Source organism: Saimiri boliviensis, chromosome 3 (genome assembly GCF_048565385.1).
Source record: "Saimiri boliviensis isolate mSaiBol1 chromosome 3, mSaiBol1.pri, whole genome shotgun sequence".
Lineage (NCBI taxonomy): Eukaryota > Metazoa > Chordata > Mammalia > Primates > Cebidae > Saimiri > Saimiri boliviensis.
This window is the reverse complement of record NC_133451.1, coordinates 92435764-92460620: the sequence shown is the minus strand read 5'-3', so window position 1 is coordinate 92460620 and position 24857 is coordinate 92435764. Positions and strand designations below refer to the sequence as shown.

The window sequence follows — 24857 nt, the reverse complement described above, 5'->3', positions numbered from 1 at the left end:
TGTGATAGGACTCAGCCAGAGTTGTTGTAAAATCCCAGAATCCACATTATAATTATTCTTCTGAGTCTTATATTTTCTTTTCTCCCTCTTGTAATTAAATTTCCTGTTCCTATTGTTGCTTTTTATGTCCTAAGGTAGAAAAACTTACATTTAGCTAAAGAGAGGTCTCCAAATTTACAACAGTCACTTTTATCTTGAAGGTCATCCCTCAATATAAAATACAACACAATAAAATAAACATTAAGTGTATACATATGAGCTTAAAAACATAATTATTCTTATAGACTTCTTTTTTAAACACATATTTAAACAGCTCTGTTTCTAGATGATAGAATTAAAATGTCCCTTGCCTTGCTACTCTGGGTGCATACGATTGGCTAGATAGCTGTTATTTGATAACTCTTGGAGGTTATTCTTCATGTGAGTCTTCTTAATCCCTAACAAATATTACCTGTAGGCCACTCTATTTCTGTCTTCATAATGTTATGTTCAAATATCAACTCCCAAATGTTAAAAATATCAACTTTGCCTAAGAATTTTACTTAGGCAAAGTTCTAGTAGATATACTAGAACTTAATATGGAGATAGGCAAAAGGGCTAACTTTCAGTAAGCTTCCGAACATACCAATACTGTTCTAGAGTGGATTTAGTAACTAAATTAGATTCTAACAGTACATCTCATTTTGAACAAAGCGTACTATGTGAATTTCCACATAATTTAGGTGCTAGTCATTTTCTTTACAAGAATTCTCAGTATTGAGTTTACTCATTTAATCAGATTGATAACTAAACTTCAGATGTTTCCATTTAGCTTAAATATTTCTGCATGCTAATATTAGAAATATATCTATTATATTATCTTTGTTATGAGTGATTTCAATGAAATTGAACATTTAACTTTAAAATCATTTTTGAAGAGTTGATTAGATTTGATTCAAGTTCCATTTGGGGCAATTTATTGAAGTTGGCATAATGTTTAGTAAGTTCATAAGCACATTTGCCAAGCACATTTAAAAATGTTAACTTCATTATTAACATTGAAATTAGCCAGATAGTTAAATAAAATGTATTTTAAATTTTTCTTGCTTCATAAAAGTGAAATTTGCTTTTAGAACTAGCAATCTTTTCATTGACTATTTTTTCTGTTTATTTGTTTTTTTATTTTATAGGAGCAAGACAAAAAGATGGACTATTCTTCTTCAATCTGGAATTTGCATTGTAATAGCACTAAGAATTAATTCATCTGAAAAACTTCTTCCACATGTGTTATTCTTGATTTTTGCTTCTTATAAGCCAAGTGTGTAAGTTTCTATGTCTTCCTGAACAACTCTCTTAAGGCAGTTTTTATTTTAATTTTGTTAAGTTGATTGAATGATTGCATTTTTTCCCTTTACTACTATTTCTTTTTATACTTCAACACGGGATATAAGCTTTCTATTCACTTCCTTCCTCACTGCACTTGTGACTAGGCAAACAATTCCTTTGTTCCCATTGATCAGTCAAAACATGCAACAGAACGGGATTGGCTCTGTTGTAAACAAAGCCAGCAAATCAGCAATTTGGATTACGAATCTCTTTACAGATTCTTGGAATACCAAGACTAGCTGGCTGAGTTGTAGTACTTATTTAAGTTTTCAATATGGTGGTCTGCTCTTTGAATCATATACCAGCCAAGCCTATTCATTCTCTTGGTTATGCTCTATGTGTTCTTTTATTGGGTTTGGCATGATTTCAAATGTGATTGTGAAAAATGGTGGTTTTAATGTTTGTGCTTTACTTTTCCCATTTGTACAACGTCATGATACTATTTGTTGCCTTAAAATAGAATGGCTTGAAATACTGGAGAGCCAATGATTGCATTTAAAATTAAGTACCTAGTTTCAGAAAGATATACAATATCTATTTTCCCTTAAGAATCAAATTATTTATGTGGATGTATAGCGTTTTTCTTTTCTTCAGTAATTCCCTCCATACACCTGTCTCCCATGGATTGTTCGGAGTCTGAAGAGTGATCCTTTTGGGGTAGTAGAGAAGAATATGGCACTAATTAAGTGGCTCCGATTCACTCCAACCCTAGCCTCACTGTCCCATGACAGTAACCTAGAGTTACAGCACTTGCTCCCCATGAGGCAGATTAGAAGATATGTCAAGAATCCAAATCACGGAATCTTTTATCAACGTTTAGTACTGTCTCAGTTGTAATCCAATTCTGAAGGCTGTTTGAATGAGTGTTCACAGTGAGTCTTGAAGACTTGATTGAACAGATATTTAGCTTTTCATAATAAGTGTGTTGATATATACTTGGTAAATGTTACATTAAAACATTTCTTAGTTACTTTTTAAAGTAATAATTTGAATGTTTTCCCAGGTTTTTTTTTTTTTAAAGAATATTCTTTTATTTACCAATTTGTTTAAAGATAAAGTATTCTGGTAATTTCTTAAATGCCCTATTGTTACTTTAATCATCAGCAATATTTGGTTTCTGCTTAAAATTTCTTTATTTGACATGAGTAGCATAAAATTATTAATTATTAGCACTTACTCACCTCACAGGCATGAGGCAAATCTCAGTCTTCATTTTTATTCTTTTGTCATTTCTGGAGGTTGCATGAATATTTGAATGAAGTCATACACTCTGTCTGTTACAACTCAGGTGGAATCAATCAAGAGTCTATGAAACCTTCTGACCCATAAAACTATTATCCTAATAATGTCTCTTTAGTTACTGAACTTCCCTTTTATGTTTCATTACTATAAAACCACTAGTAAAACATTTCCTAAATAGTGCCTTGAGCTTGAATCTAATCAGAAAAGTGTGAGTAAAAAACTACAAGGCTGAGTTTTGTATGATTTATATAATCTTGTTACTTTGTAGTTATGCTTTCCTTCTTAGACTCTTGAAAAAAACTTAATTTCACTTTCAGGGACTTCCTTTAAGGAATCTTACTCTGAAAAAAAGTACTCTTGGGTATAGGGAAAGGTTTGAAGTGGAAATAGCTCACAATTCAATTGCTTGTTGTGCTGTTGAGCTATGAAATGAAGCTATAGCATTTATGAGACATGAAATATGAGACATAGCCTCTGTGTATAAGAAAGATGCCCTTGTGCCAAATTCAAGAAAAAGATATTTCTTTATCACAGAGGTCTTCTTACCCAGGGACATCAATCAGTTCCCCCTAGAACTTACTTTTCTCCACTGGGGAACAAATCTTACAACATCAAAGCTTCCTCGTTTTCAGGAGAGATTTGCTGCGTATGAGGAAACGTAATATTGACCCAAGAAAGTAGAATCCCTTTCAGAAATCTTACACTCATTTTACTGAAAGCAGCACCAAGAAACCTCCAGTATTTGAATACACCTGGTGAGACCTGTATAGGATTTGGGTGGATCGTACCAAAATTGTTAAGACTGGTTTAAAGCCACATGTGATTTTCAGGAAAACCCAGTGGCCATGTTGAGTAGTGACTGCTCGCCAACTCTTCAAAAAGAGAGACAATGCCTTTCCTAGAAAATGTGGTAGAGTTGAGGGTTTGGGACCCATAAGCTATGTATCTGTGTTTATCACCAGAAGATTTGAGTTTTAAATTCACACATTGAGGTAAATTAGGACACAAACTAAGGAAAGAAAGAAACAGGTTTTCATTTGTTTGTTCTATGCAAGAGGCTCCACCTTTTAAGATGTTGCCAAGGACACAGTGATGTCCAAGTGGTTAAAAAATGCAGCTTTTAAATAATGTTCTATTAATATGTTTTCTATTGATAATTTTATAGTTCTCTATTTCACCAAATCATACAAAGCTGCTACGCCAGTCACTACCTCAAGTGATAGGGAAAAATATTTTCATGGGCATGAGGTAAATCTTAATCTTTGTTTTCACTGTTTTGTCATTTCTTGAGGCTGCATGAATATTTGAATGAAGTGATAATACTCTTCCTTTTACAACCAAGTGGAATCAAACAAGAGTTTATTAAGCCTTCTGACCCAAAAAACTATTACCCTAATAATGTCCCTTTAGCTACTGAACTTCCCTTTTATGTTTTATTGCTATAAAACCATTAGTAAAACATTTCCTAAATAGTGCCTTGAGCTTGAATCTAATCAGAATTGCTGAGTCTGGCTTTCATGATATCCTCTTAGGGTTATATGTGAGGCTGTTTTCCAGAAGAGCCACTTTGTACTTCTTGATAAAATATTTGAAATATGCCCCATTTCAATTGTTTCTGGAAAATTAAACACATTTATAACCCTATAAAAATTTAATTCACCAGAATGTATTTTTTTTTAAGTACTCACTGAAATTGTCCTCAGGATTAAGGGAAGGCCCAGATATGCAGGTAAGGACATTGCAGATAGGCTGTCTACATGTCCATTTATCATGGAGTAAACAAGATAAAGCAAGTTACACTTTATACCTTTATAACCCATCTCAACTATTGACACGCATTTCTAATACATCCTTATATCACTGGAAATATCTGGTGATATAAATTCCTTTTCCTTACTTTCAAATTTGACATTATCATCCTTGCCTCTCAAAAAGACACATTTTAATTGTTTTCATACTTCATGGAAATCAAAGCCTGTGTTTGCTACAAATTGAATGCTCACGTTACCTGTAACAATACTTTGGACTGCAGGACAGGACACTATTGATTCCTAAGTAGACTGACTATAATCTCATGATAAGTATGTATATGTGCATGGGGAAACAACATTCAATAATAGTCTTTGTGTTTAAAAACTATCATGGTATACATTTTCTTATGTGGTGCTTGAGGAGTTTCATTCTACAGTTTACAAGGTGTAGGTTTGCACCCCAAATTCTCAGGGTATGCTATTTCACCCAAATACTTGAAAGAAAAAGGTGCCCTGTATTTTACCAGTACTGTTGAGGGGGAAATTTTTTGTGTAAGTTTGTTTGAGAAAACTGCTTATAAAAATCAAATTCACAAAATATGTTAGGCTTTCACATAATTTTAAGGATATATATAGAAATAAGATATATATTATCAAGACACTGCTTATATATTCTTAACTAACTTCTGGGTCCTAAGTAGACCTCACAGGTGCATAAAATCATTAATAAAGTATGTAGCAGTTGCTAATTGATGCCTTAAGCTTGAATCTAATCAGAACTGTAGACTCTGGTCCTCTCGGGAAAGAAACATGTCCGTCTGTGGCACGTGTGAGTACTAGGCCAGGGGGAAGAGTCTGAAAATTGAACTCCTTTGTATGTCCTGTGTCTCAGAGGAGAACTGAATGTTCAGAGCAGCATTTGTAAGCTGCTAACATTCAGTGTTTCGTGTTGCAACTAGAGCACATTGTTAGATTTATTCCTGTTTAATTCATAATGGTGCAGAATAAAACACACACATCAAATTTGATTTTTTTTCTTTTTTTAAGTTTCCTAATTGCTTTTTACAGTTACTGTTAATAGCAAAAAGTCCTTCCCAGGGCTCCCTGAATAACCTATGGTGCCTGTATCCATAGCAGGTGATGCTCTATTTTTTTCCCCATTTTGAAGATGTGTGTTTCTATATTTACACATAAATCATACTTTTGTATAGTAAAGACAGCAGTGGTTGAAAAGAATGTGAACGATGTAGAAGTCATGTTGGAACAGAGGAGAGTAAATCATGTGATTAATAGGGAAGGACATTGGATAATGTTGTGCCCCTGACTATGAAAGAAGCTGGTGGTAAATGGGAAGAATGTGAAGTTTTAAACTGCTCTCAATATAGGAATCTTGGTGGTGGAAAAGTTTCTACCTGAGGTCTGATGTGATTCATTGTAGAATGCAATGAGCTTGGCCAAGGAGACTTTGAATCCAGTCAAGAGGACTTTGAATCTCAACAGCACTGAGAATCACATTTTCAGTGCATTGCATATGGAGTAAACGATTTAGACAAGGATTCTGTGAGACTGGTCAACTTACCTATAATTGCCAGCATTTGTAAATGATTGTGCAATCCTGTGTAATGGTCTTTTATTTTGACTGTTTTTGAAAAAAATGTTTTATTGTTTTTTTTTTTCCCCGGTAAAAGTAAGTTCAAAGAAAACATGCTTTGTTTGTCTTTATTTTAACTCATAAAACAAGTTATGGATAGTTTCATTTTCTCTAGCTTAAATCCTTCATTTAATGAAAATACTCTATTAGTATTTCACATCCAGATACTATTCATTTTTGAGGGTTGTGGCAACAAATGACCACAAATTTGGTGGCTTAAGACAACATAAATTTATGATCCTACAACTCTGGAGGTCAGAAGTCTGGTATTGATTTTCGACTGTACCCAGAGTATTTTATTTCCTGTACTCAGAGTATTTTGGCTAACCTAAGGAGTCTGACCTGAGCTTGCCTTATTAAGTAGCATTGTGAGGAGCACCTGTCAAGGTGTCTGATGCTCCACTGACACCAAAGAGCAACACAGATGATATGTGTCCCTGAGAGCCCACACTGATGCCCCAGAAAGTAATGTGGTCATCCCTCTCAAAACTATGTACCAAAGACATACCTTTGGGAAACCTACTGCACAGTGAAGATTAATGCTGTAACATGCCCCTCAAATAATCCGCTAGTCAATTGAGATCACTATAAGTCTTAAGATTAAGGCTCCAAAGCACTTGAACCCATATTCCACAAAGAAAGACATCCAGGGTTCCTCACATCTGTCTAGTGGTTGGGGAATATAAGGCAATAAAGGAAATTAAGGACAGCTTGAGGTGTTATGTGTTCCTGAGTCACCTCTGGCTAACTCTTGTTTCTAATGAATTCTTAAACTACAGTCTCCGCTTTGCATAAATATGCACCATTTTTCTCTGCATTGCATTGTCCCACCAGCCTTCTTGCAGCACACTCACCCAATCCTGAGTATTCCAAACACAGGGATGGTATGTGTGACAGGATTTGGCTGAAGGTTTACTGTAACTCGATGGAGATTAGCAGATGGTTCATCATACGGCAGGCAGCTGCATTAGCGTACACCTGGCATTCCTATTCTTAAGTAACCCTATGCCATCTCTGGCACAAGATCATTTTCACTGGTTGTTGAGTTCATTTTTGTTCCAGATACTCCTAATTGCTAGAGCCCTCTCCCAATCATCCATGTTCCTGTCATTTCTTGTATAAAGTAATTTACCTATCTAATGAAGCCCTACAGATGCAGATCCATTACACTATGTCCAGAAGATCTTACTTTCATAACCAGGCATGCCCATTGTTCTAGTTACATATTGCTGAGAAACAATCTACTTCAAAACTTAGTGACTAAAACAACAAACATCATTTGTTTAGCTTGCGAATCTGCAATTCAGGCAGGACTCAGCATGGCAGGTTTGGCTGTGATGCACACAGCATCAGTCTAGGAATGGGAGAATCCACTTCCAAGATGGCACACTTACATGACTGGCCAGTTGATGCTAGCTGTCAGCTGGAAGCTTAGCAGGGCCTAAGAGAAAAGGATCTTGATTCCTCTTCATTTGGGCATCTTGTTGTTTGGGCTTCCTCAAAACATGGTGGCTGGGTTTCAACAGCAACTATTTCAAGAGACAGGAGGCAGACAGTGCTGGTTTCTTAAGACCTATTTCAGAAACTGACAGCATCATTTTCATCATCTCTATTTGACAGGAAATCACAGAACCCAGATTCAATGGACAGGAACATAAATACCACCTCCCAATGGGTGGAGTGCCAAAGAATTGACGGACATGTTTTAAAACCACCATGCTCATTAAAGGGTGTTTTTAAACAGTTACTTTTTTTAAAGGAATTCTAAAGTCAGTTCTTGGATCAGTATATTCTCTGTGAAATATGTTTAGTAATAGTACTATCATTAATAGTATATAAAATACTATAGTGTGTGTGTATATGTATAATATACAGAAGCACAATATTGCAATATAACATATTTATGACATATGTATTATTATAATGAGAGAATTATGAGATGATTATGTATACTGCTAGCCTATAGTTAGCATTCAAGAAGCATTAACTGCTATGATGCACCTCTCCATTATAGCACTTCTGCTTCTGAAAACTTCAAATTCACTGTTACGCAGGGTACTTAAAAATACTCAACCATTTATTGGGATTCCTCGTATGCATTATATTTACAAATATAGTATACATTCATTGAAAACAATTTTTAAAATTACAATATTTAAAAGTTAAAAAGCAGGGGAAAAATTTTTACTCAGAGACCCACTGCACGAATTGCCTCTAGAAAATAAATATTTTAAAGTGTATTTGACATTTTGCATGCTATTTTGTTGTCTACAATTTTGCTTTATAATACTGTGCCTCTTCATTTACCAATTGTCAGGTTCTGAGGTCCGAGGGGAGTCAGTGGGCGAGTGGCAGGTAGCTGAAAAATACTCAAGGAAACATAGACTGTTTCAGCATGGCTTTACTCTCTGGGCATAAGTGAGTTCAGGCAGGAGCCATATGTACAGCGTTAGGAGAATAATTATACCTTCTACAAATAATAGTGGCTCCGAGCCAAGTGTGAACTCACATGCGTGATCACCTAATGTCCCTCATGTGACATGGTTACATAATGAGCAGAGTTGAGAACCTGTGCTCCAAACTTGCTGAGTCATGCTGGACCAGATGTCGGCCTTAGCCTATTCTTGACCACAGCACATCCATTTTCTCATGCCAATATTCTATCTCTTTGTCTTCTAATATTCTTAGAGGAATAATTTTAACTACCATATATTTTTACTCATATGGCTATATTATGGTATGCTTAATCAATCTCCTATTTAGAGTATTTATAGTTTGGAGCTATGAAAATGATGCTGCAATAAATATTTTTGAACATAAATCTTTGTAAGCATCTCTGACTATTTTCATAAGGTAAAGTCCTCTAATTAGAATTACTGAACAAAAGGGCATGAGCATTCTTACAAATTTTAACACATGAGATTTTGAGATGTCTCCTTCCCACCATCTCCCAATTCCACCATCCCTAAACACACTTAAGTCACCAGCTCCTTACAAATATTCTATTGTAATGAGAGCTGCCATGTAAACACTCCATTTAGAAACCTCATATTTTAGCACTTCACTTATTTAAAATTATCTTGAAGGTGAAAGAATGAGCAGCTCCTTGTGATTTTCAGAAATAAGTATTTCACTGCAAAAAGCATTATATAAATTTTTACTTTCACACTTCCCTCCCTTGCTACTTTACAAACGTAAGGAAAGAGTAATGGACTAATGGTCTTACGTAGTCTTATGATTGTAGTTGTCTTTCTTCTTTCCTGGGTCAAGTTTCTCTAGCATAGGGCTCTTAAAGTGTGGTCCCCATATCAACAGCATGGGAAACTTCACCTGTTTTCAACGCAAATCCTTAGACCACCTTACACTTGTTAAATCAGAAATTGACAGGGAATGGTGAGAAGCTACAATCTGTATTTTAGCAAGCTCTCCTGGTGGTTCTCATGCAAATTTGGGAACCACTGCTCTGGAACACTGTGCCCTGGCAACACAGTTTGGTCATCTTCCTGGACAGCAGCAAGGCTAATATTCCTGAGTAGAAAACTCTGCTCTTAGGGTTTTGGTGAACGTTTTATAAAGACAATTCTTAAAATATTGTTTTCTTTCCATTTTGATAAATTTAATCTGGCCGTTATTTTTTGACGCTTTATCTTTTTCTTCTTTTGAGGAAAGCGTCAGAGCACCAGGGCATGAGGGGAGAGTAAACTGCTTTGCTATGGAGACTCTAACAGAAATCTGCCCACTTCAAATGGCATCTTGGCCATCCTGAAGAGCAGTGTGTAAGTTATGAATGCCCTTAATATTCATAGAGAATAACTCAGTAGTCATTGAACACAGACTATACAGCACATGGAAGATATTGAGGCTATATACATAATGCTGAGTTTGAGAAGATTACACTTTATTTAGAAAGATATTTACATAAGTAATTTTAAAATAAAAATTCTAAATAATAATGACAAGGGAGCAGAGAAAGGCAGTCACTCAAGTTGGTTTGGTTAATTTTCGGTTGGGTGGTATATTTAATAAGCATACATGAGAAGCAGGTGTCTCCAGAGCTGGCAGATTCTATATGCAGGGAATGTAATAGGAGCTGGGCTTGGTAAGATTTATTTGGGCAGAAGGAAAGAGGGAAGGCAAGAACAAAGAAACAAGCAGCTAAGGGTAAGATCTGTTTGGGACAGTGCATGTTTCAGGGGCAGGAAACGTGATATTCATGAAGAGTAATGCATAGAAGGCTAGCATGAAGTGTGGAACCTGAATGTGAGGAGAGAATTGAATTCTAGTCTTATGAGTTCAGACTGGATCTTGCCATAGGTAGACACAATGGTTACATGCTTGAACTCTAGACTGAGACTCTTCTAGAGTTAAATCCTTCAGAGTTAAAACCAGACTCTGCCTTTCACCAGCTGAAAAACATTGGACAAGTCACTGAATCTCTCTGTGTTTTGATTCTTCCTAAACAAGGAGTGTATAATAATAGTTCTACTTGACAGAGTTGTTATGAGAAGGAATTGATTTAATACCTATAAACGGCCTAGAGCAGTACATGGCACTTGACAAGTATAATCCAAAATGTTTACTAAATTATAAAGCGAGAGAAAACTTCAGTTAGGCATGTTAACTAATTTTAATTCTTGGGAATTGTCTGCTCATCTAACAAGTGCTTTGTATTTACCATAACTTCTTCAGATCTCATTAAAGAGCGAATGTCTGCCTCTTCTTCTTCTTGTCTTACTCTGTTGCCTAGGCTAGAATGCAGTGGCATGATCTAGGCCTTCTCCAACCTCTGCCTCTTGGGCTCAAGTGATTCTCCTTTCTCAACCTTCCGAGTAGCTTACAGGTGTCCACCACCACACCCTGTTAATTTTTTTATTTTGAGTAGAGACGGAGTTTCACCATTTAAGGAATATATGAGAGCATCTCTACCTTTACGCATTTCTGGGTATATCTTGGCAATTTGAAAGATTCATTGCATCCTGAAATTTTACTCTATGACTGTTTACATGGTTAATCTTCAGGTAAATTGAGTGGGAGAAGTATTTTTAAAAGATAGATACTGCCAAACCTAATGACAGTGACTCATTCTTACTAACAAAGGAAATCAAGTAATTTATAATTAAAGCCTATTCTGGAAAGAGAATGTACACACTTTTATATGTAATCCTAGAAGATTATGGCAGGAATCTTTCTATTAAAAATAGAAAGGTGAAAATAGTTTACACATTTATATCATGCTCCAGTTAACTATGAATAAATTAAGCTTTTATGAATACGAAGGTAGCAAAGGATTACTAACGTCATAGACTAACTAGAATCCCAAGATAGGCCAAGAAAGGAGGTAAATGGTTAGCTAATATACCTCAAATGGTGAAATTTCTGTCAATCTAAATATTTATATTCTTTTCTACTCTCATCAAATAGAATTGCAATTTTTACGGCAGGCTCTATGAGACTGCAGATTATTTCTCTGCACGCTCAAGCAGAAGATCAACAGATCTGACTCTATTCTGGGATCTTAGATGTTATGGACAGTAAGGGAAGCTAATACACAGTTAAAGGAAAGTAGCAGCTGGTTAAGTAGCAGCTGGGGTTGAGTTAAAGGAACCATGTGGCCTAATTCAAATATCACCTCCTCGATGACAATTTCTTTATCTTTTCTCCCTTTATGCTCCATTAGGGTTTTGAATATGTTTCTTTTACAACACTTATATGATTGTACTAAATTATTTTTAGGTGTGTTGCTTCCCTCACTTCACTAAGTTTCTTGGGATAAAGCAGCATATCTTGCTTTTTTCTGAAAATTTAGTACATTTCTTGATTCTAATAGATGCTCTATATTGCATAAGACAAATGATTAAATAAATTAGCTAGTTGTAGAAAAGGACTCATCATATAAGCTTGGCCAGATTTCTTCCATTTTCCCCTCCAAACGGCTCTCGACTATTTCTACCTGCTTTGTGTATAGTTTGGATTAATAGGGCACTCTTGCTCTCTGGCTCCAGCTGATTCAGCTAAGAGGTACCATCAACAAAAGACAGAGAGATGAAAGAAAGTGAAGACAGTTTCCCTAGTTTCCACCTAGTGGAGATGGTGACAGTGGCTGTATCCCTCTACCCAAGGCTACAGCTCCACACAGCATTCTGGGTGCCAATAATCACTCCCTCCATTAGCCTTTCAAGATCCCTGTTGTTAGGAGCCTCAGGGAGCTGCATCATCCCTTGCAGTTTTTCTATATCCTGCCCACATCTTTACAGAGTTTATTGAGCTCTCCTCAAATTACCCAGTTTCAGTTTCATGTAACAACACTATTTCTTACCAGGGCCTTGACATGGAAGGAGAAACTGATGTTAAGGAACATGATGACTGAGCGTAGGTAGAAGTTTAAACATACATATGACAATCTGCTCAAGTCCTAAAGGAGAATGACTGAGCTGGAGTGAGGTCTTCTGATATTTTCTTTCCTCTTGAAAATCCTATCCATTTCACTTATGATGTAGAGTTCTCTTACTATTTTCTCCAAAAACTTTCTACTAGAACTTTCTTATTTTGTGGATAAATTTTAGGTTCATTTCATGCCCCCTAGTGAAAAGATTTATCCTTTCTTCTTGGTAATTACCATATTTACAGAAGACAAAGGCAAAAAAAATTGGTAAAGAAAGGATCAGGAAATCTGAGGTCAATTTAGGTATGCAGAGAAGTGGCTGAAAGTCATGTTTTTATAAAACAGAAAAATAATTTTTATAATGTGCAAGTAGTGTTTTCATGATAAATAAACAAACAAAACTGGTAGCTGTTCCAAAACTTATGATGTTCATGCATGAAAGTCCAGAAAATAGATTCACTCAATTGAGTCAGAACATAAAATGTTGCTTTATTCAGAAATTGTATAAGACTGCACGTGAAAAGTTAATATTAATAAGTACTTATTAAGTGCTCATTATGTACCAGGAACTTGCACATTACCTTACTTCATCCTCACAACAACCTATGAGATGCTGCTCATTTTCCCAATGTGGAAGCTGAGAGGTTTGAAGGTTTATCTAGCATTAGTAAGAAGAGGTGAAATTTCACATATGCAAGAATATCTTATTCCAAATCTCCTCACTGCTGTAATCCCCTGCCTCCCACCTTCCTGGATGCCACATGAAAAATGTTTTCATGCCATTCTGCACCAATTCTAGAGAGTTAGAGAGAAGAGACTCCTGTGTAAGATCCAGTAGGTAGTTGAACTGGATTTCTAAGCCAGGCCTCCCTGTCCTATTTCCTTTCTCTCCCTACTTCCTTCTGGGTGAGGACTAAGTTGACAAGGAATACTGAAGCTTCAACCAATCTGAATCTCAAACATATTCTTAATGCTGGGATAGGTACCTGTGTATCTCTTCTCTATGTAGTCAGGCATCTAGACTATCCTGGAAGTGTTTTAAATGTTCAAATAAGCTTTTATTAGTTTTAAAGCACAGCAAAACTCACGATACTTCATAATTCATGAATTCTGCATCTATGGATAGATTCAACTAACTGAGAATCAAAAATACACAGAAAAAAGTTTTATGAAGTTTCAAAAAGCAAACCTTGAATTTGCCCCACACCTGACTACTAAGTTGAACCCATGTGAATGAAGTGATGTTTAGATGTTGTATCAGGTATTATGAGTAATCTAGAGATGATTTAAAGTATATGAGAGCATATGTGTAAGTTATATACAAACATTATGCCATTTTATATAAGGAATTGAGCATCCACAGAGTTTGGTAACTACAGGGGTCCTGGAACCAATCCCCCACAGATACCGAGGAACAACTGTATATTACTTACTGAAAATAGAACTAGAGCTACTGCCAAATGATTTGGGCCATCCTTTCATGTCCCATGGTTATTAGTATTTGTCACTGCTGTCACCACCACCACCCTTTTCACCAGCATTATCATCTTTGCTATGTCCACTCTCACCACTTCTGTTGAAGATTGTGCTGGAGGTTCTTGCGAGGGCAATCAGTCAAGAAAATAAAAATAAAATCATTCATATGGGAAAGCAAGAAGTAAAACTATACCTATTCACAAATGATATTATTCTTTATACAGAAAATTCTAAGGAATCTACTACCAAAAGATATTAGAATGAATAAATGAGGTCAGTAGGGTTGCAACATAATTTATTTTTTATATGAGCAATATATTATACAAAAATAAACTTTTTTATATACTTGCCACAAGCAATCAAAAATTTATTCAGAGTGGCATCAAAAAGAATAAAATATTGAAATAAATTTAACAAAAGAAGTGCAAAGCTTATACACTGAAAATTACAAAACATTGTTAAAAAAAATTCAGGATGTGCTTAAGTGAAAAGATGTTTTATGTTCATGGACCTGGAGACAATATAATTAATTTTTGATGCTCAGGTTCAACACAATTTCTATTTGAATCCAAGCTAAGGCTATGTGGAAACTGACGGGCTTTTCCTAAAATTCATATGGCAATTTCAGGGACTCAGAATAACCAAAACAATCTTTAAAAATAACAAAATATGTGGACGCGCACTTGGCAAGTACAAAATGTACTACAAAGCAACAGTAATCAAGGAAGTGTGGTACTGGCATAAAGATTGACATAGAGATTAATGGAATAAAACTAACAATCAAGAAATGAGCCTTCATGTTTGTGGATGCCAAAATAATTCAATAGGGACAGAATTGTTTTTTCAACAAATAGTGATGGGAAATCCATACACAAATAAATAAATTTTGACCCCCTACTTCATACTATATAAAAAATTAACCATAATGGACGAATTTAAGAGCTAAAATATTAAGTTCTTAATTTTTTTTTTTTTTTTTTTTTTTTTTTTTTTTTTTTTTTTTTGAGACAGGGTCTTGCTCCATCATCCAGGCTGGAGTGCATTGGCACCATCATGAATCACTGCAGACTCAACATCCTGGGCTCAAGCGATTCTCCCACCTCAGCCCCTGAGTAACTGGGACTACAGGCATGTGCCACCATGCCAAGCTAATTTTTTTTTTACTTTTTTGTAGAGATGAGGGTCTCTCTATATTGCTCAGGCTGATCTCAAACTCCTGGCCTCAAGCAATCATCTCACCGTGGCCTCCCAAAGTGCTGGGATTACAGGTGTGGGCTGCCACACTCAGCCAGATACATTTTTTATTTATTCAAAATACAGTGAAAGCACACCCACTAGGATGACTGTGATCAAAAAGAAGGATATTAATAAGTGTTGATGAAAATGTGGAAATATCAGAACCCTTACACTGCTGGTGGGAATGTAAAATGGTTCAGTAACATTGGAGAAAATTCTGTCAATTCTCAAAAAGTTAAATATAGAGTTACCATTTTTATCTATCAATTCTACTGCTAGGTATACAGAAATGAAAACATACGCCAACTAAAAAATCTGTACACAAATGTTTATAGTAAAATTATTCATAATATCCAGAAGGTGGAAACAAACCAAATGTCCATTAACTAATGAATGGATAAACACATGGCATATTGGTGTAGTGCAATATCATTTGAGCATAAAAGACATTAAAGTGCCCATAAATGCAACAACATGTATGAAACTTGAAAACAATGCTAAGTGAAAGAAGCCAGTCGCAAAAGACCACATAGTATATATGATGGCATTTATATGAAATGTCCAGAATGAATCTATAGACGAAAAGTAGGCTAGTGATTTCCCAGGGCTTGGAGATAGGTACATTGGAGGTAATAGCTGATGGGTACAGATTTCTTTCTGGAATGATAGAAACGTTCCAAAGTTGATTATGGTGGGCTTTGTCATTTTCATAACCTACTGTCTGCATTCTTTTAGCAGCAAATCTTTAAAACCAAAAGTATGTAGGAAATATTCTACAGTGGGTTCACAGAGCAGGTTCTGAGGTGAAACTAATTATACTTGAGTTCTCATTCTTTCACTTTTTAAGTCAGAAAGTATGTTCTGTGGGGCGAATTTAATGTCTTGTGTGTCCAATACTGTACTATTCAATACAACAGCCACTAGCCACATGCATCTGTTGAACACTTGAAATATGGCTCATCCAAACTGAGATGTGCTTTGTATATAAGACATATATCACATTTTGAAGACCTAATCCTCCCCCCAAAAGTAAAACATTCCATTAATAATTTTTTTTATTACTTACATGTTGATATTATAATACTTTGGATATATTGCATTAAATAAAATATATAACTACAGTTTATTTCACCTGTTTTTGTTTACAATTTTAATGTGGCTACTAGAAATTCCAAATTACCTATGTGGCTCATAAAATACTTCTCTTACTGCTGATCTATAATATAGAAATAATGCTACCTGTTAAATATAGTTGTTGTGAAGATTAAATTAATGTATAAAAATGTTTTAAAATACCTTGCATATAATAAGCACTCAGTAAGTGTTAGCTTTAACACTTACTTGAAGATGATCAGTTCAGAGAAGCAGGGAGCAACTTGTCACAGGCAGAACTGCAACATGAGCCAGGGAATGACAATAATACTTCACAGAAGAAAAGAAGCCAGGATCATCTGAAGGCTTGTAGGAAAGAGCTGACTGCAGAGAGGACTGGAAATTCACATTAGGGGACTATACAATTCCCAAACAGACGTCTTTTCAGAAGACAAAGTGCATCTGGATGCTAACATTTGTAATGCAGAAGTGGTCAGAATTTGAGGACTGCAAATGAGGTTGAAAGTTATTTTTCTGGCTCCAATATCTTATTTCCAAATAGGGACTATCACTCTCCCCCTCTTCATTTTCTATCTTGTTTATCTACAAAGGAGTTACTGCCCTGTGCTGCTGTTTTCTTGTTTCTCTGGAGCATGTTAGAGTTGCTCAGGAATGTCCCTTCTCTACCAGGTGGGCAGAATCTTGGCTCAGTAGCCCAGTAGACAATTGGGATATAGCAAAACACTAACATTCAGGGCACCACAGTCATCACTGTTAAGTAAATGATTACTTTACATTTCACAGAGGCAGCTGTGATTTGTTAAACCTCACAGGGCTGAAGTGCCTGTGTCCTCAGCTTAGTACCCCAGATCAACTCACTTTACTTGTGGCATCAGCATCTTTACAGAGTGGTTTCCCCAAGGCTGATGCTACCACCTCCCATGTACCACCCACCATTTTAGTTTCTGATTCCTTTCTTCCTTTTTAGTAACATGACAGTAAAGAGGCCAGTCCAGAGCGTTATGAAAATTGGGGTTATGGCATGTTTTCAAGCTCACAGGTCCTGAAGAGGTTCTGACTGCTGATATTTTCAGTGGCCCATTTTCCAAAAGGGTCTGGGCTCCCATCTAGAGAAACTGGCCTTCCCTATATTGCTGCAGAGGCTCCACTGTGTATGTGTCTAGGCTCAGAAAGTGGCAGGGACGAGAAATACAGTGTTGGAAGTAATGAAAGACCAAAGGAATTCATTGTGATTTCTACATATTTATTTTATCACACTTCATTTTCAATTTACAACCAATAGTGGGCTAGCTAAACTTTCATTTTGCGTGTGTATGTTTAGTGGAAAATGAGCACCTGTTATTTGTTTTGGGTTTATCACCATTTCTGTTTATTAATAAATATTTGTGAATGTTCAACATGTCTCTTTTAACTCATACAAATAAAGATGTTCTTTTATTGATTTCATATTTTGGAAATCCAGATACACAGTTTCTTGTAGCAATGTTCTCTTAGTCATCCTGGCTATTGTGCAGATTATAGTTAAATGAACTAGAGCTCTCACCCCCAAAAAGGTGAGGCAAAGATAAAATGATTAATATGTGAGGATGTCTCTTACAGGAAAGTGTACCACATTACAGTCTCAGAAAGACACAGCAAAAGAAAAATCAAATGGAGTTTCTCAAATTAATTTTTCTGATTCCTCTGTTCTAAGTCTAATATTTTTGTAGGGTTGGAGGTAGAGATCTGAATGTCTTTGGAGCAACCTCACTACATGGTCAGCAGAAAGATGAGATGTTAATTGTATGTGCCTTCTATCTTAAGGCTTAATAAAACTAACAATAACAGAAACATAAATATTAACTCTTGAAGTTGGCTAACAAAAGTGTTTTAAAACTCTTATCCTTTCTCCCTGGGCCCTCAACTCCAAAAAGGAAGAAAAAAAAATGGTTTGTTTGTTTCTTTTCTTTTTTTTTTTTTTTTTCTGATTAGGCAACATGTTTGGTTTTCCTGTCATGCCTAAGGAAGCCCTATCAAAGGCATCATATATATTGATCCAAAAACTGTTGAAACAAAATTGGCTTCTTCTTGTGTCGTTTTGTTTTTGTTTTTAACAAACACTAGTTTCCTCTTAGAGAATAACTATTCTCACTGTACCAAATGGGATTTGAGAGGTATAAGAAAACTAAGAACGTTGTTGAAAGTGTCACATGATGACTCAAAATGACGCTGTGGGTAGCATACTGCATATACCCAAATTTGATCAAACTGCAGTTTTTTGTAGCTTTTTACAAAAATCTTAAATACAGGTAAACATGTAAACGCTGTGCTCTCAGAGAGCAAGTACTTAGTCATGTCACAGCATACCCCTTTCGGGGAGACAAATTCAAGTAAAATATTACAGGTCAGTTTCAAAACCATCCGCTGGAAGTACTATCCGGCTGAGGGGCAAACACCACTTTGCACATGTCCGAGTTCTCTTGATGGAGTGGGAATTCACATCCTGATAACAGGCTTTCCTTTCTTCTCTGAGAGACATAACCTCTGCCTGTGGACAGCCTTTCATACTTTTTCTCAAATTGCCTGTACAACAAGAGCAACAATAACAGAATTACACACAGTTAAGTCACCCTACACCTCTCCAGCCAAGTTACTTAATGTATACTTGAAAGTTTCTGTTTCAAAGCAATTTGAGAAAGGATATGAGTGTCAGAGGCCACTCCATAAATGGGTGATTTTCTTCTCATTTCTTTTTATATTAACAGAAACACTTTAAATGCCTGAGATACGGGGGTCCTGCCAGACATTTTTCTAGAATGAAAGCCTAAATTCCTTTCAGCTTTCTGGAAATACTGTTAAGCTTTGCAGGCCATGCTCTGTCTCACTCTTCATTCCAGAAGCCCCACCTGGGAGCACTCTCCTTTTGAGTAACAAGCAAGTCCAACTGGATTTAAGCAGAGAACGCAGACAGAGAAACATTCCAAGAGCTCTGGCCCAAGTGAAATGTGGAACCAAACCAATTAGTCATGTGGTTGAGTTGGTGGTCACTGCATTTCAACCATTAGAACTTTTTTTTTTTTTAATGCATTTGTGGAGGTTTATTCTAGATAATGCGTTAACACAAGCTAGTAACAGCTTAGTAGTTTAACTGTAATGCACAATCTTTCATTCTGTGAAAATGCAATCCACTCATATTTTCATTTATATTATTGATGTAATTGATGCATTTTTAACATGAATCATGAAATGTCAGTAAAATAATGAAGGTACTCAATTCTGGTCTACTTATCAAAGGAGATGATGTAAGATGTGGCTTGCTGTTTTAAGTATAGAAATGACCCTTATGGTTAGTGTATGTCAACTACTATGAAAGGGGCAGTGCTACTTAGACCAAAAGCATTCTAGCTCTGTGTGATGGTACTGTTACAAATAATGGTTACAAAATTCAAATAACACAGCCTAAATGGAAATCAGGATCTAGGGTTGAAGAGAGTTTTGAAAAGTTACATGGAAATTATATCTTTGTATTTTAAAACACTAAAAATTCTACCAAAACCATTATTTTTAAAAAAATTCAAAATCCCAAACTTTGAAACTTGAGCCAAAACCTAAACAGGGCCAAGTTGCTCTTATACTGAATACTTAAAAACTGTGATTTCATTTTGGCCCTTAAAGATGGTAAATGGATTGCCAGGTGTTTTATTTGAACTCTTTTGTCCAGCAGTTCATTGTGAAGATACCAGGCAGTAAATGTGCATCTGAGTTTTTTTAAATGAAACTATGTGGCAACTCCTTTGGTAAATCATAGCCCTTTCCTTCCTTGATAAATTATTTCTGGATTAGAATATGATACTAGCTCCAGAATCAAGTGAACTAGTGATTCGATTTTTTTTTTTTTTTTTTTTTTTTTTTTTTTTTTTTTTTGTATCCCAGGAACTGACCTTTTTTTTGGGGGGGGGGGGGGCTTATCAATTATTCTTCTACTCATTTAAAGAAAATTCATCTTTCACTGGGTTTCTGCTGTTTCCTTTTAATTCTGAAACTGAACGTTCTAAATTGAATGCAAGTTCCTGGTGCACCCAGGATGGTCCTGGAACATGACTTGAATGCTGCATCTTACCTGAATGGAGCTTCATCCTTGTCCATCTGCATGCAAACTAAGAATGGGTACTGAGAAAACTGTACTGTGGAGATAAACTCCAGGCCTGCTTCTGTTTCTGTACTAGTTTCCAGGCCAGCTTTCACAAAAGAGGAGTCCACTGTGATGTCACTAGTTATTACCACAGTCACCCTAAAGATTTGAGAAAAAAAAGAAAAACCTGTTCATATTATATTTAATGGAGTTGGATCAACCGCTATAATTTTATAGGATCTGAAGTTAGGATGCCAGTGACTGGAAGGAAACACTTAAGAGATTCAGAGGTGACCTAGATGTGCTTAGAGTACTGCTGGTAACCAGGGCCTGGTTAGTCTCAGGTATCGGGCAGGGAAGGTTTGCCCTTCCTTCCCCTGAGCTCTCCCCTGCCTCCAATTGCAAATGTGGGGAGTGTCTTTAAGGTACTACATTGTTTTGTTTGGGCATAACAAAGACCAAAATTAAAACATTCTTGGTACCCAGTCCTCTGGAGTGAAAAAACATCAAGAAGACAATTGATGTTTATAGTTCTTTGTTAACTACCTCTCTGCTGGCTTCTACGCAGATATTTTAATTCTATTTCATTACTTTCTTCAAAGAGTGTCTCTAAAGGCATAATCCCTTGGTTGCCAAGATACTTGAAAAAACATTGTGTTACAAAAAAATAATTCTTACAGTGAGGCATGTATACAGAAGGTCCCAGGAGGAACAAATACGGTGGGTCCTTTAATGATGCTCTAGATAACCGGATAAGCAGATTGCACTGGCTGGGGAATATGCTCTGGATAATAATGAAGAGGATAAATAATTTCAATAGAAGGCTTACCTCTACTCTAATTGAATTATGGACTTTAAATCAAATTGTGAGAAATTATTTCCACAATTAAGTTAGAGTTCCATGCCCATACTTTTTTGACAGGGGTATTAATTTTTACTGTGCAAAATAAAATCCCTGCTGCTGTTATGATCAGTATAAAAGTAGGTCAGAGGTTGTTTTAATCCCTGAATCACTTAAGAGTACTTTCTGATGTCCTATATTCAGCAAAGGCTTAAAAGATATGTTTTCAAATGAACAAGTGGAAATGGAAGATAGATTAGTTACAGTATGAATAACAGTATTTTTCTTAAGAATACTAGGTAGGGGAGGGACAAAATGGGGAGAAATGCCAGATGTAGGTGACAGGGGGATGGAGGCAGCAAACCACATTGCCATGTGTGTACCTATGCAACAATCCTGCATGATCTACACATGTACCCCAGAACCCACAGTACAATTAAAAAAAAAATACTGTATACTTTTTAAAAAAAATCCAAATTACTTTTGTTGTTGCTGTTGATTTCTCTTTGTGAAAAATTCAGTTCAGTTTAATTTGGAGAAACTTCTGTCTAGAGCGTACTTTGGAAAGAGGTGAAAGAATGACTGATTATGTGGGAAGCCCTAAGTTACATTGCTAAAACCTTTGATGACCAGTGTCATTTTTCATTCTGTGGTTCCTTTTAGTAACACTGTGGGTCACACTTCACATTAAATGTGCTACTGTTTGATTGTTCTCAGTTCCTTCATCTGCAGTTCAAAATGAATCAAAAATTAGATTTTATCACTTTTCTCACTTTTTCCCCAGTGTGTTTTTAAATATCAAAAAAGGCAAAAAAAAGTTACATGTCCATTTCCTTTTTAAAAATTCTGTAACAAACAGAACACTAATAATTTTCATCTTTACACTGATTCAAAGACATTGTTTTATGTTCAAAGTAAAACACTTTCATTAAATCTAACAGGTAGATTAGAAAAATTAAAGGAGCTTAGAGTATTTTATTCAGAAAAAGGAATGCCGATGAAAAGATTTAAAGACTTCTGATGTTTAAAACTTAGTTTCTGCACAGATGAAATTATCTTTTATTTTTTTCCTACTGAAGAGGAAAGTTTGCTTTAAAGGAAAGTTTTTTCTCTTGGTGGAACACCAAAAGAAGTTGAACCAACTGATTCACAGGGCAGCCTGTCTGTGTATGTCTTTAAAACCAGGGAAATTCTTGGCTGAGTTGTATTAGGTACTGACATGCTCATAAGAAGCTATGGACAGAATAACTTCCCATGATCACTTCCAACTGTATCATTTAATGATTACAAATAGAAAGCATAGATTTTTAAAAGTCAGAAGGTTAATTCTCAAAACGTATCTCTGAAATTTTCTGCATAGAGTATTATTTATAATTCATAAAAGTATAATGCATGAATGCTTACCTATTTTTCACTCGGGTTTTAGACTCACGATACCACAAGCTAAACTCCATTGCACCTGAAATGTCAATAGCTAGACCACCCTGGACCTCTATATTTGCTTTTAGTCCAGATTGTAACTGAAGTTCCTAGAAGGAAAAATAAAAATAATACATACAATTTAGTTAACCCCCTTTCCAATGGCACATATGACCTCCTGCTGTAGATAATTCCATGTGAGTTGTGCTGATGTTGGAGCCTTTCTCTAGGCTTGGAAACACATCATCCTAATCTTGATCACCAAAAGTAGATTCTGCTGATTTGCTAAATTAACTAGGCTATTAAAATACCAGAGTAATGAAGTACCAATTAAGAAGCGTGTTGTCCTTCCATCATTGCTACACTTTGAAAGGAACAATGGTTCTCAAGGTGTGTTCCTTTGAGGAACATCATCAGCATCACCTGTGATGAAATAGAGATTATCAGCTCTCCTTCATATCTACTAAATTAGAAACTCTGAGAATAGGGTCTAACAATCTATGTTTCAATAAGCTCTTTCATGATTCTGATGCACCTAAATTTGGAAACTTTTGAGCTAAGGAAAATGAAGGCCTCTCCATCAGAAATCTATCTGTGGCTTTTTGTCCAAGAAAGTAAGGGGAGGAAGTTTGGACCAGGTGATTTCTTGATGTCCTTCCCCACTTCTCTACTGTGTCAAATAGAATCAACTGCATCTTAGTGGAAAATAAAAGACAAGATTCAAAATTTATAGTGGAGTGTAGTTATCTATTAGTATCTGAGGGCAACTGATTATAGGACTACCTTCACCCAACCCTGAGTATAACAAAATCCAAGGGTGCTCAAGGCCCTTATATAAAAAGGCATAATATTTGCATGTAACCTACACCCATCCTCCCATACACTTTAAATCATCTCTAGATTACTTATAATATCTATTACAATGTAAATACTATGTAGCTATTATGCTGTGTTTTAAGAATTATACTAATATTTATTGTTGTGTTGCTATCTTTTATTGTTTGGGTTTTGTTTTTTTTTTTCAAATAATTTTTTATCTGAGGTTGGTTGAATTTGATGAGGAATCAGTGGTTACAGAGAGGCCAACTGTATACAAGTTCCAGAAATTATCCACATCCAACTAGAAAAAGAAGGCAAAGCAATTTAACTAAGCCTTAATATCCTGCTGTTTGGCATTTAAAATGACACTGAGTTAATGGTCAAGTTCAACATGAACTCAGTAGCATTTTTCAGAGGGATAATAATTATTTACAAACATAGCCCATCCTGAGCACTTTTGTGGTTGTCTGAAACCCAATGTTTTGTGCTGTTTGCCTGCATTTAGCTTTTAAGTCTTGCATTTTTTTCATGTACAGTAGTTGAGGTGATGTTAGCAGAAAATTTTTTAGCTGAATTGGAATTGGATTGCCTGGGGACAGCGTTGGAAGTGATAATGATTCTGGAAAAAAGACTCAGTATCCTTAATTTTGATATTCCTCCAAAGATCTTAAATTCCTGGCAACCAACAGAATGCCTAACTTTTTTATGTAACTACCCTACTCAGACCAAACAAGCCAAGCATTTGCCAACTATAACTGCCATGATTTCACTTTCTAGAAAGGATTGTGTTGATTTCCTGAGTTCTCTCCACTTTCCAAAAAAAAAGGTAACAGGAAATGCCGGGCCAAGGACTTCCTGGGTTGTACTAAACAATTACGGTTGTAGCATGAAGCTACTTTCAGCCTGAAGGACACTCTTTGATGGAAGCATGAGTTTCTCAGTGCCATGCTCAGGACACATGAGGAGATAGCTCTAATGGCACTTAAAGAGACATTTGGTATAGAACAAAATACATGGGATGAAGGGGTTGTCTCAGGCATTACAACTAATGTGATGGACACAAACTATCCTGAGGAAACTTGCACAACAGTCATGCTCACTTTTTCACCTATGCCTGTGAACTACAGGACCATAACATGAGAGCTCGTACGTCCATTGCAAACATGATTGTTCCCAAATGAAAGCTATCGTGTGCCCTGCCTGAGAAGTATTCCTTTCTTTGCATTCTTTTTCTGTCTCCCTAATTTGAAAATTATAATCTTGATCATCCACCCAGTCCAGCAGAGGCCTGTGATGAGGACCTTAGCCTTCCCACCAACCATATATTAAGTGGAAGGCAAAATACACCAAGTGCCATAGAAAAGGTCATTTCATGGCTGTTAGATAACATACCTTTTGTGGGGACAGAGCATTTCTATTGCAAAGTGGGTTATGAGAAATGCCTTCGATTT

At 35.9% G+C, this 24857-nt stretch overlaps 2 protein-coding genes across 3 annotated transcripts in view; one reads left to right on the top strand and one right to left on the bottom strand.

Annotated features, from left to right (window-relative positions):
* The window catches only part of C3H4orf54 (chromosome 3 C4orf54 homolog), a 30699-nt gene extending 16548 nt beyond the window's left edge, over positions 1-14151 (top strand). For both annotated transcript variants that reach the window (XM_039468015.2, XM_074396496.1), the window contains exon 3: positions 1170-14151. The gene's annotated coding sequence lies outside the window, so the exon portion shown is untranslated. The remainder of the gene's footprint in view (positions 1-1169) is intronic.
* A 3287-nt stretch (positions 14152-17438) lies between these two features.
* Positions 17439-24857, bottom strand: part of MTTP (microsomal triglyceride transfer protein) — a 47869-nt gene continuing 40450 nt past the window's right edge. Inside the window, exons 16-18 of the mRNA XM_010340127.2 lie at positions 22573-22697; positions 20316-20486; positions 17439-18778 (exon numbers count right to left, since the gene is read on the bottom strand). Of these exons, the coding sequence (XP_010338429.1) occupies positions 18607-18778; positions 20316-20486; positions 22573-22697 (468 nt within the window). The 3' untranslated portion in view covers positions 17439-18606. The remainder of the gene's footprint in view (positions 18779-20315; positions 20487-22572; positions 22698-24857) is intronic.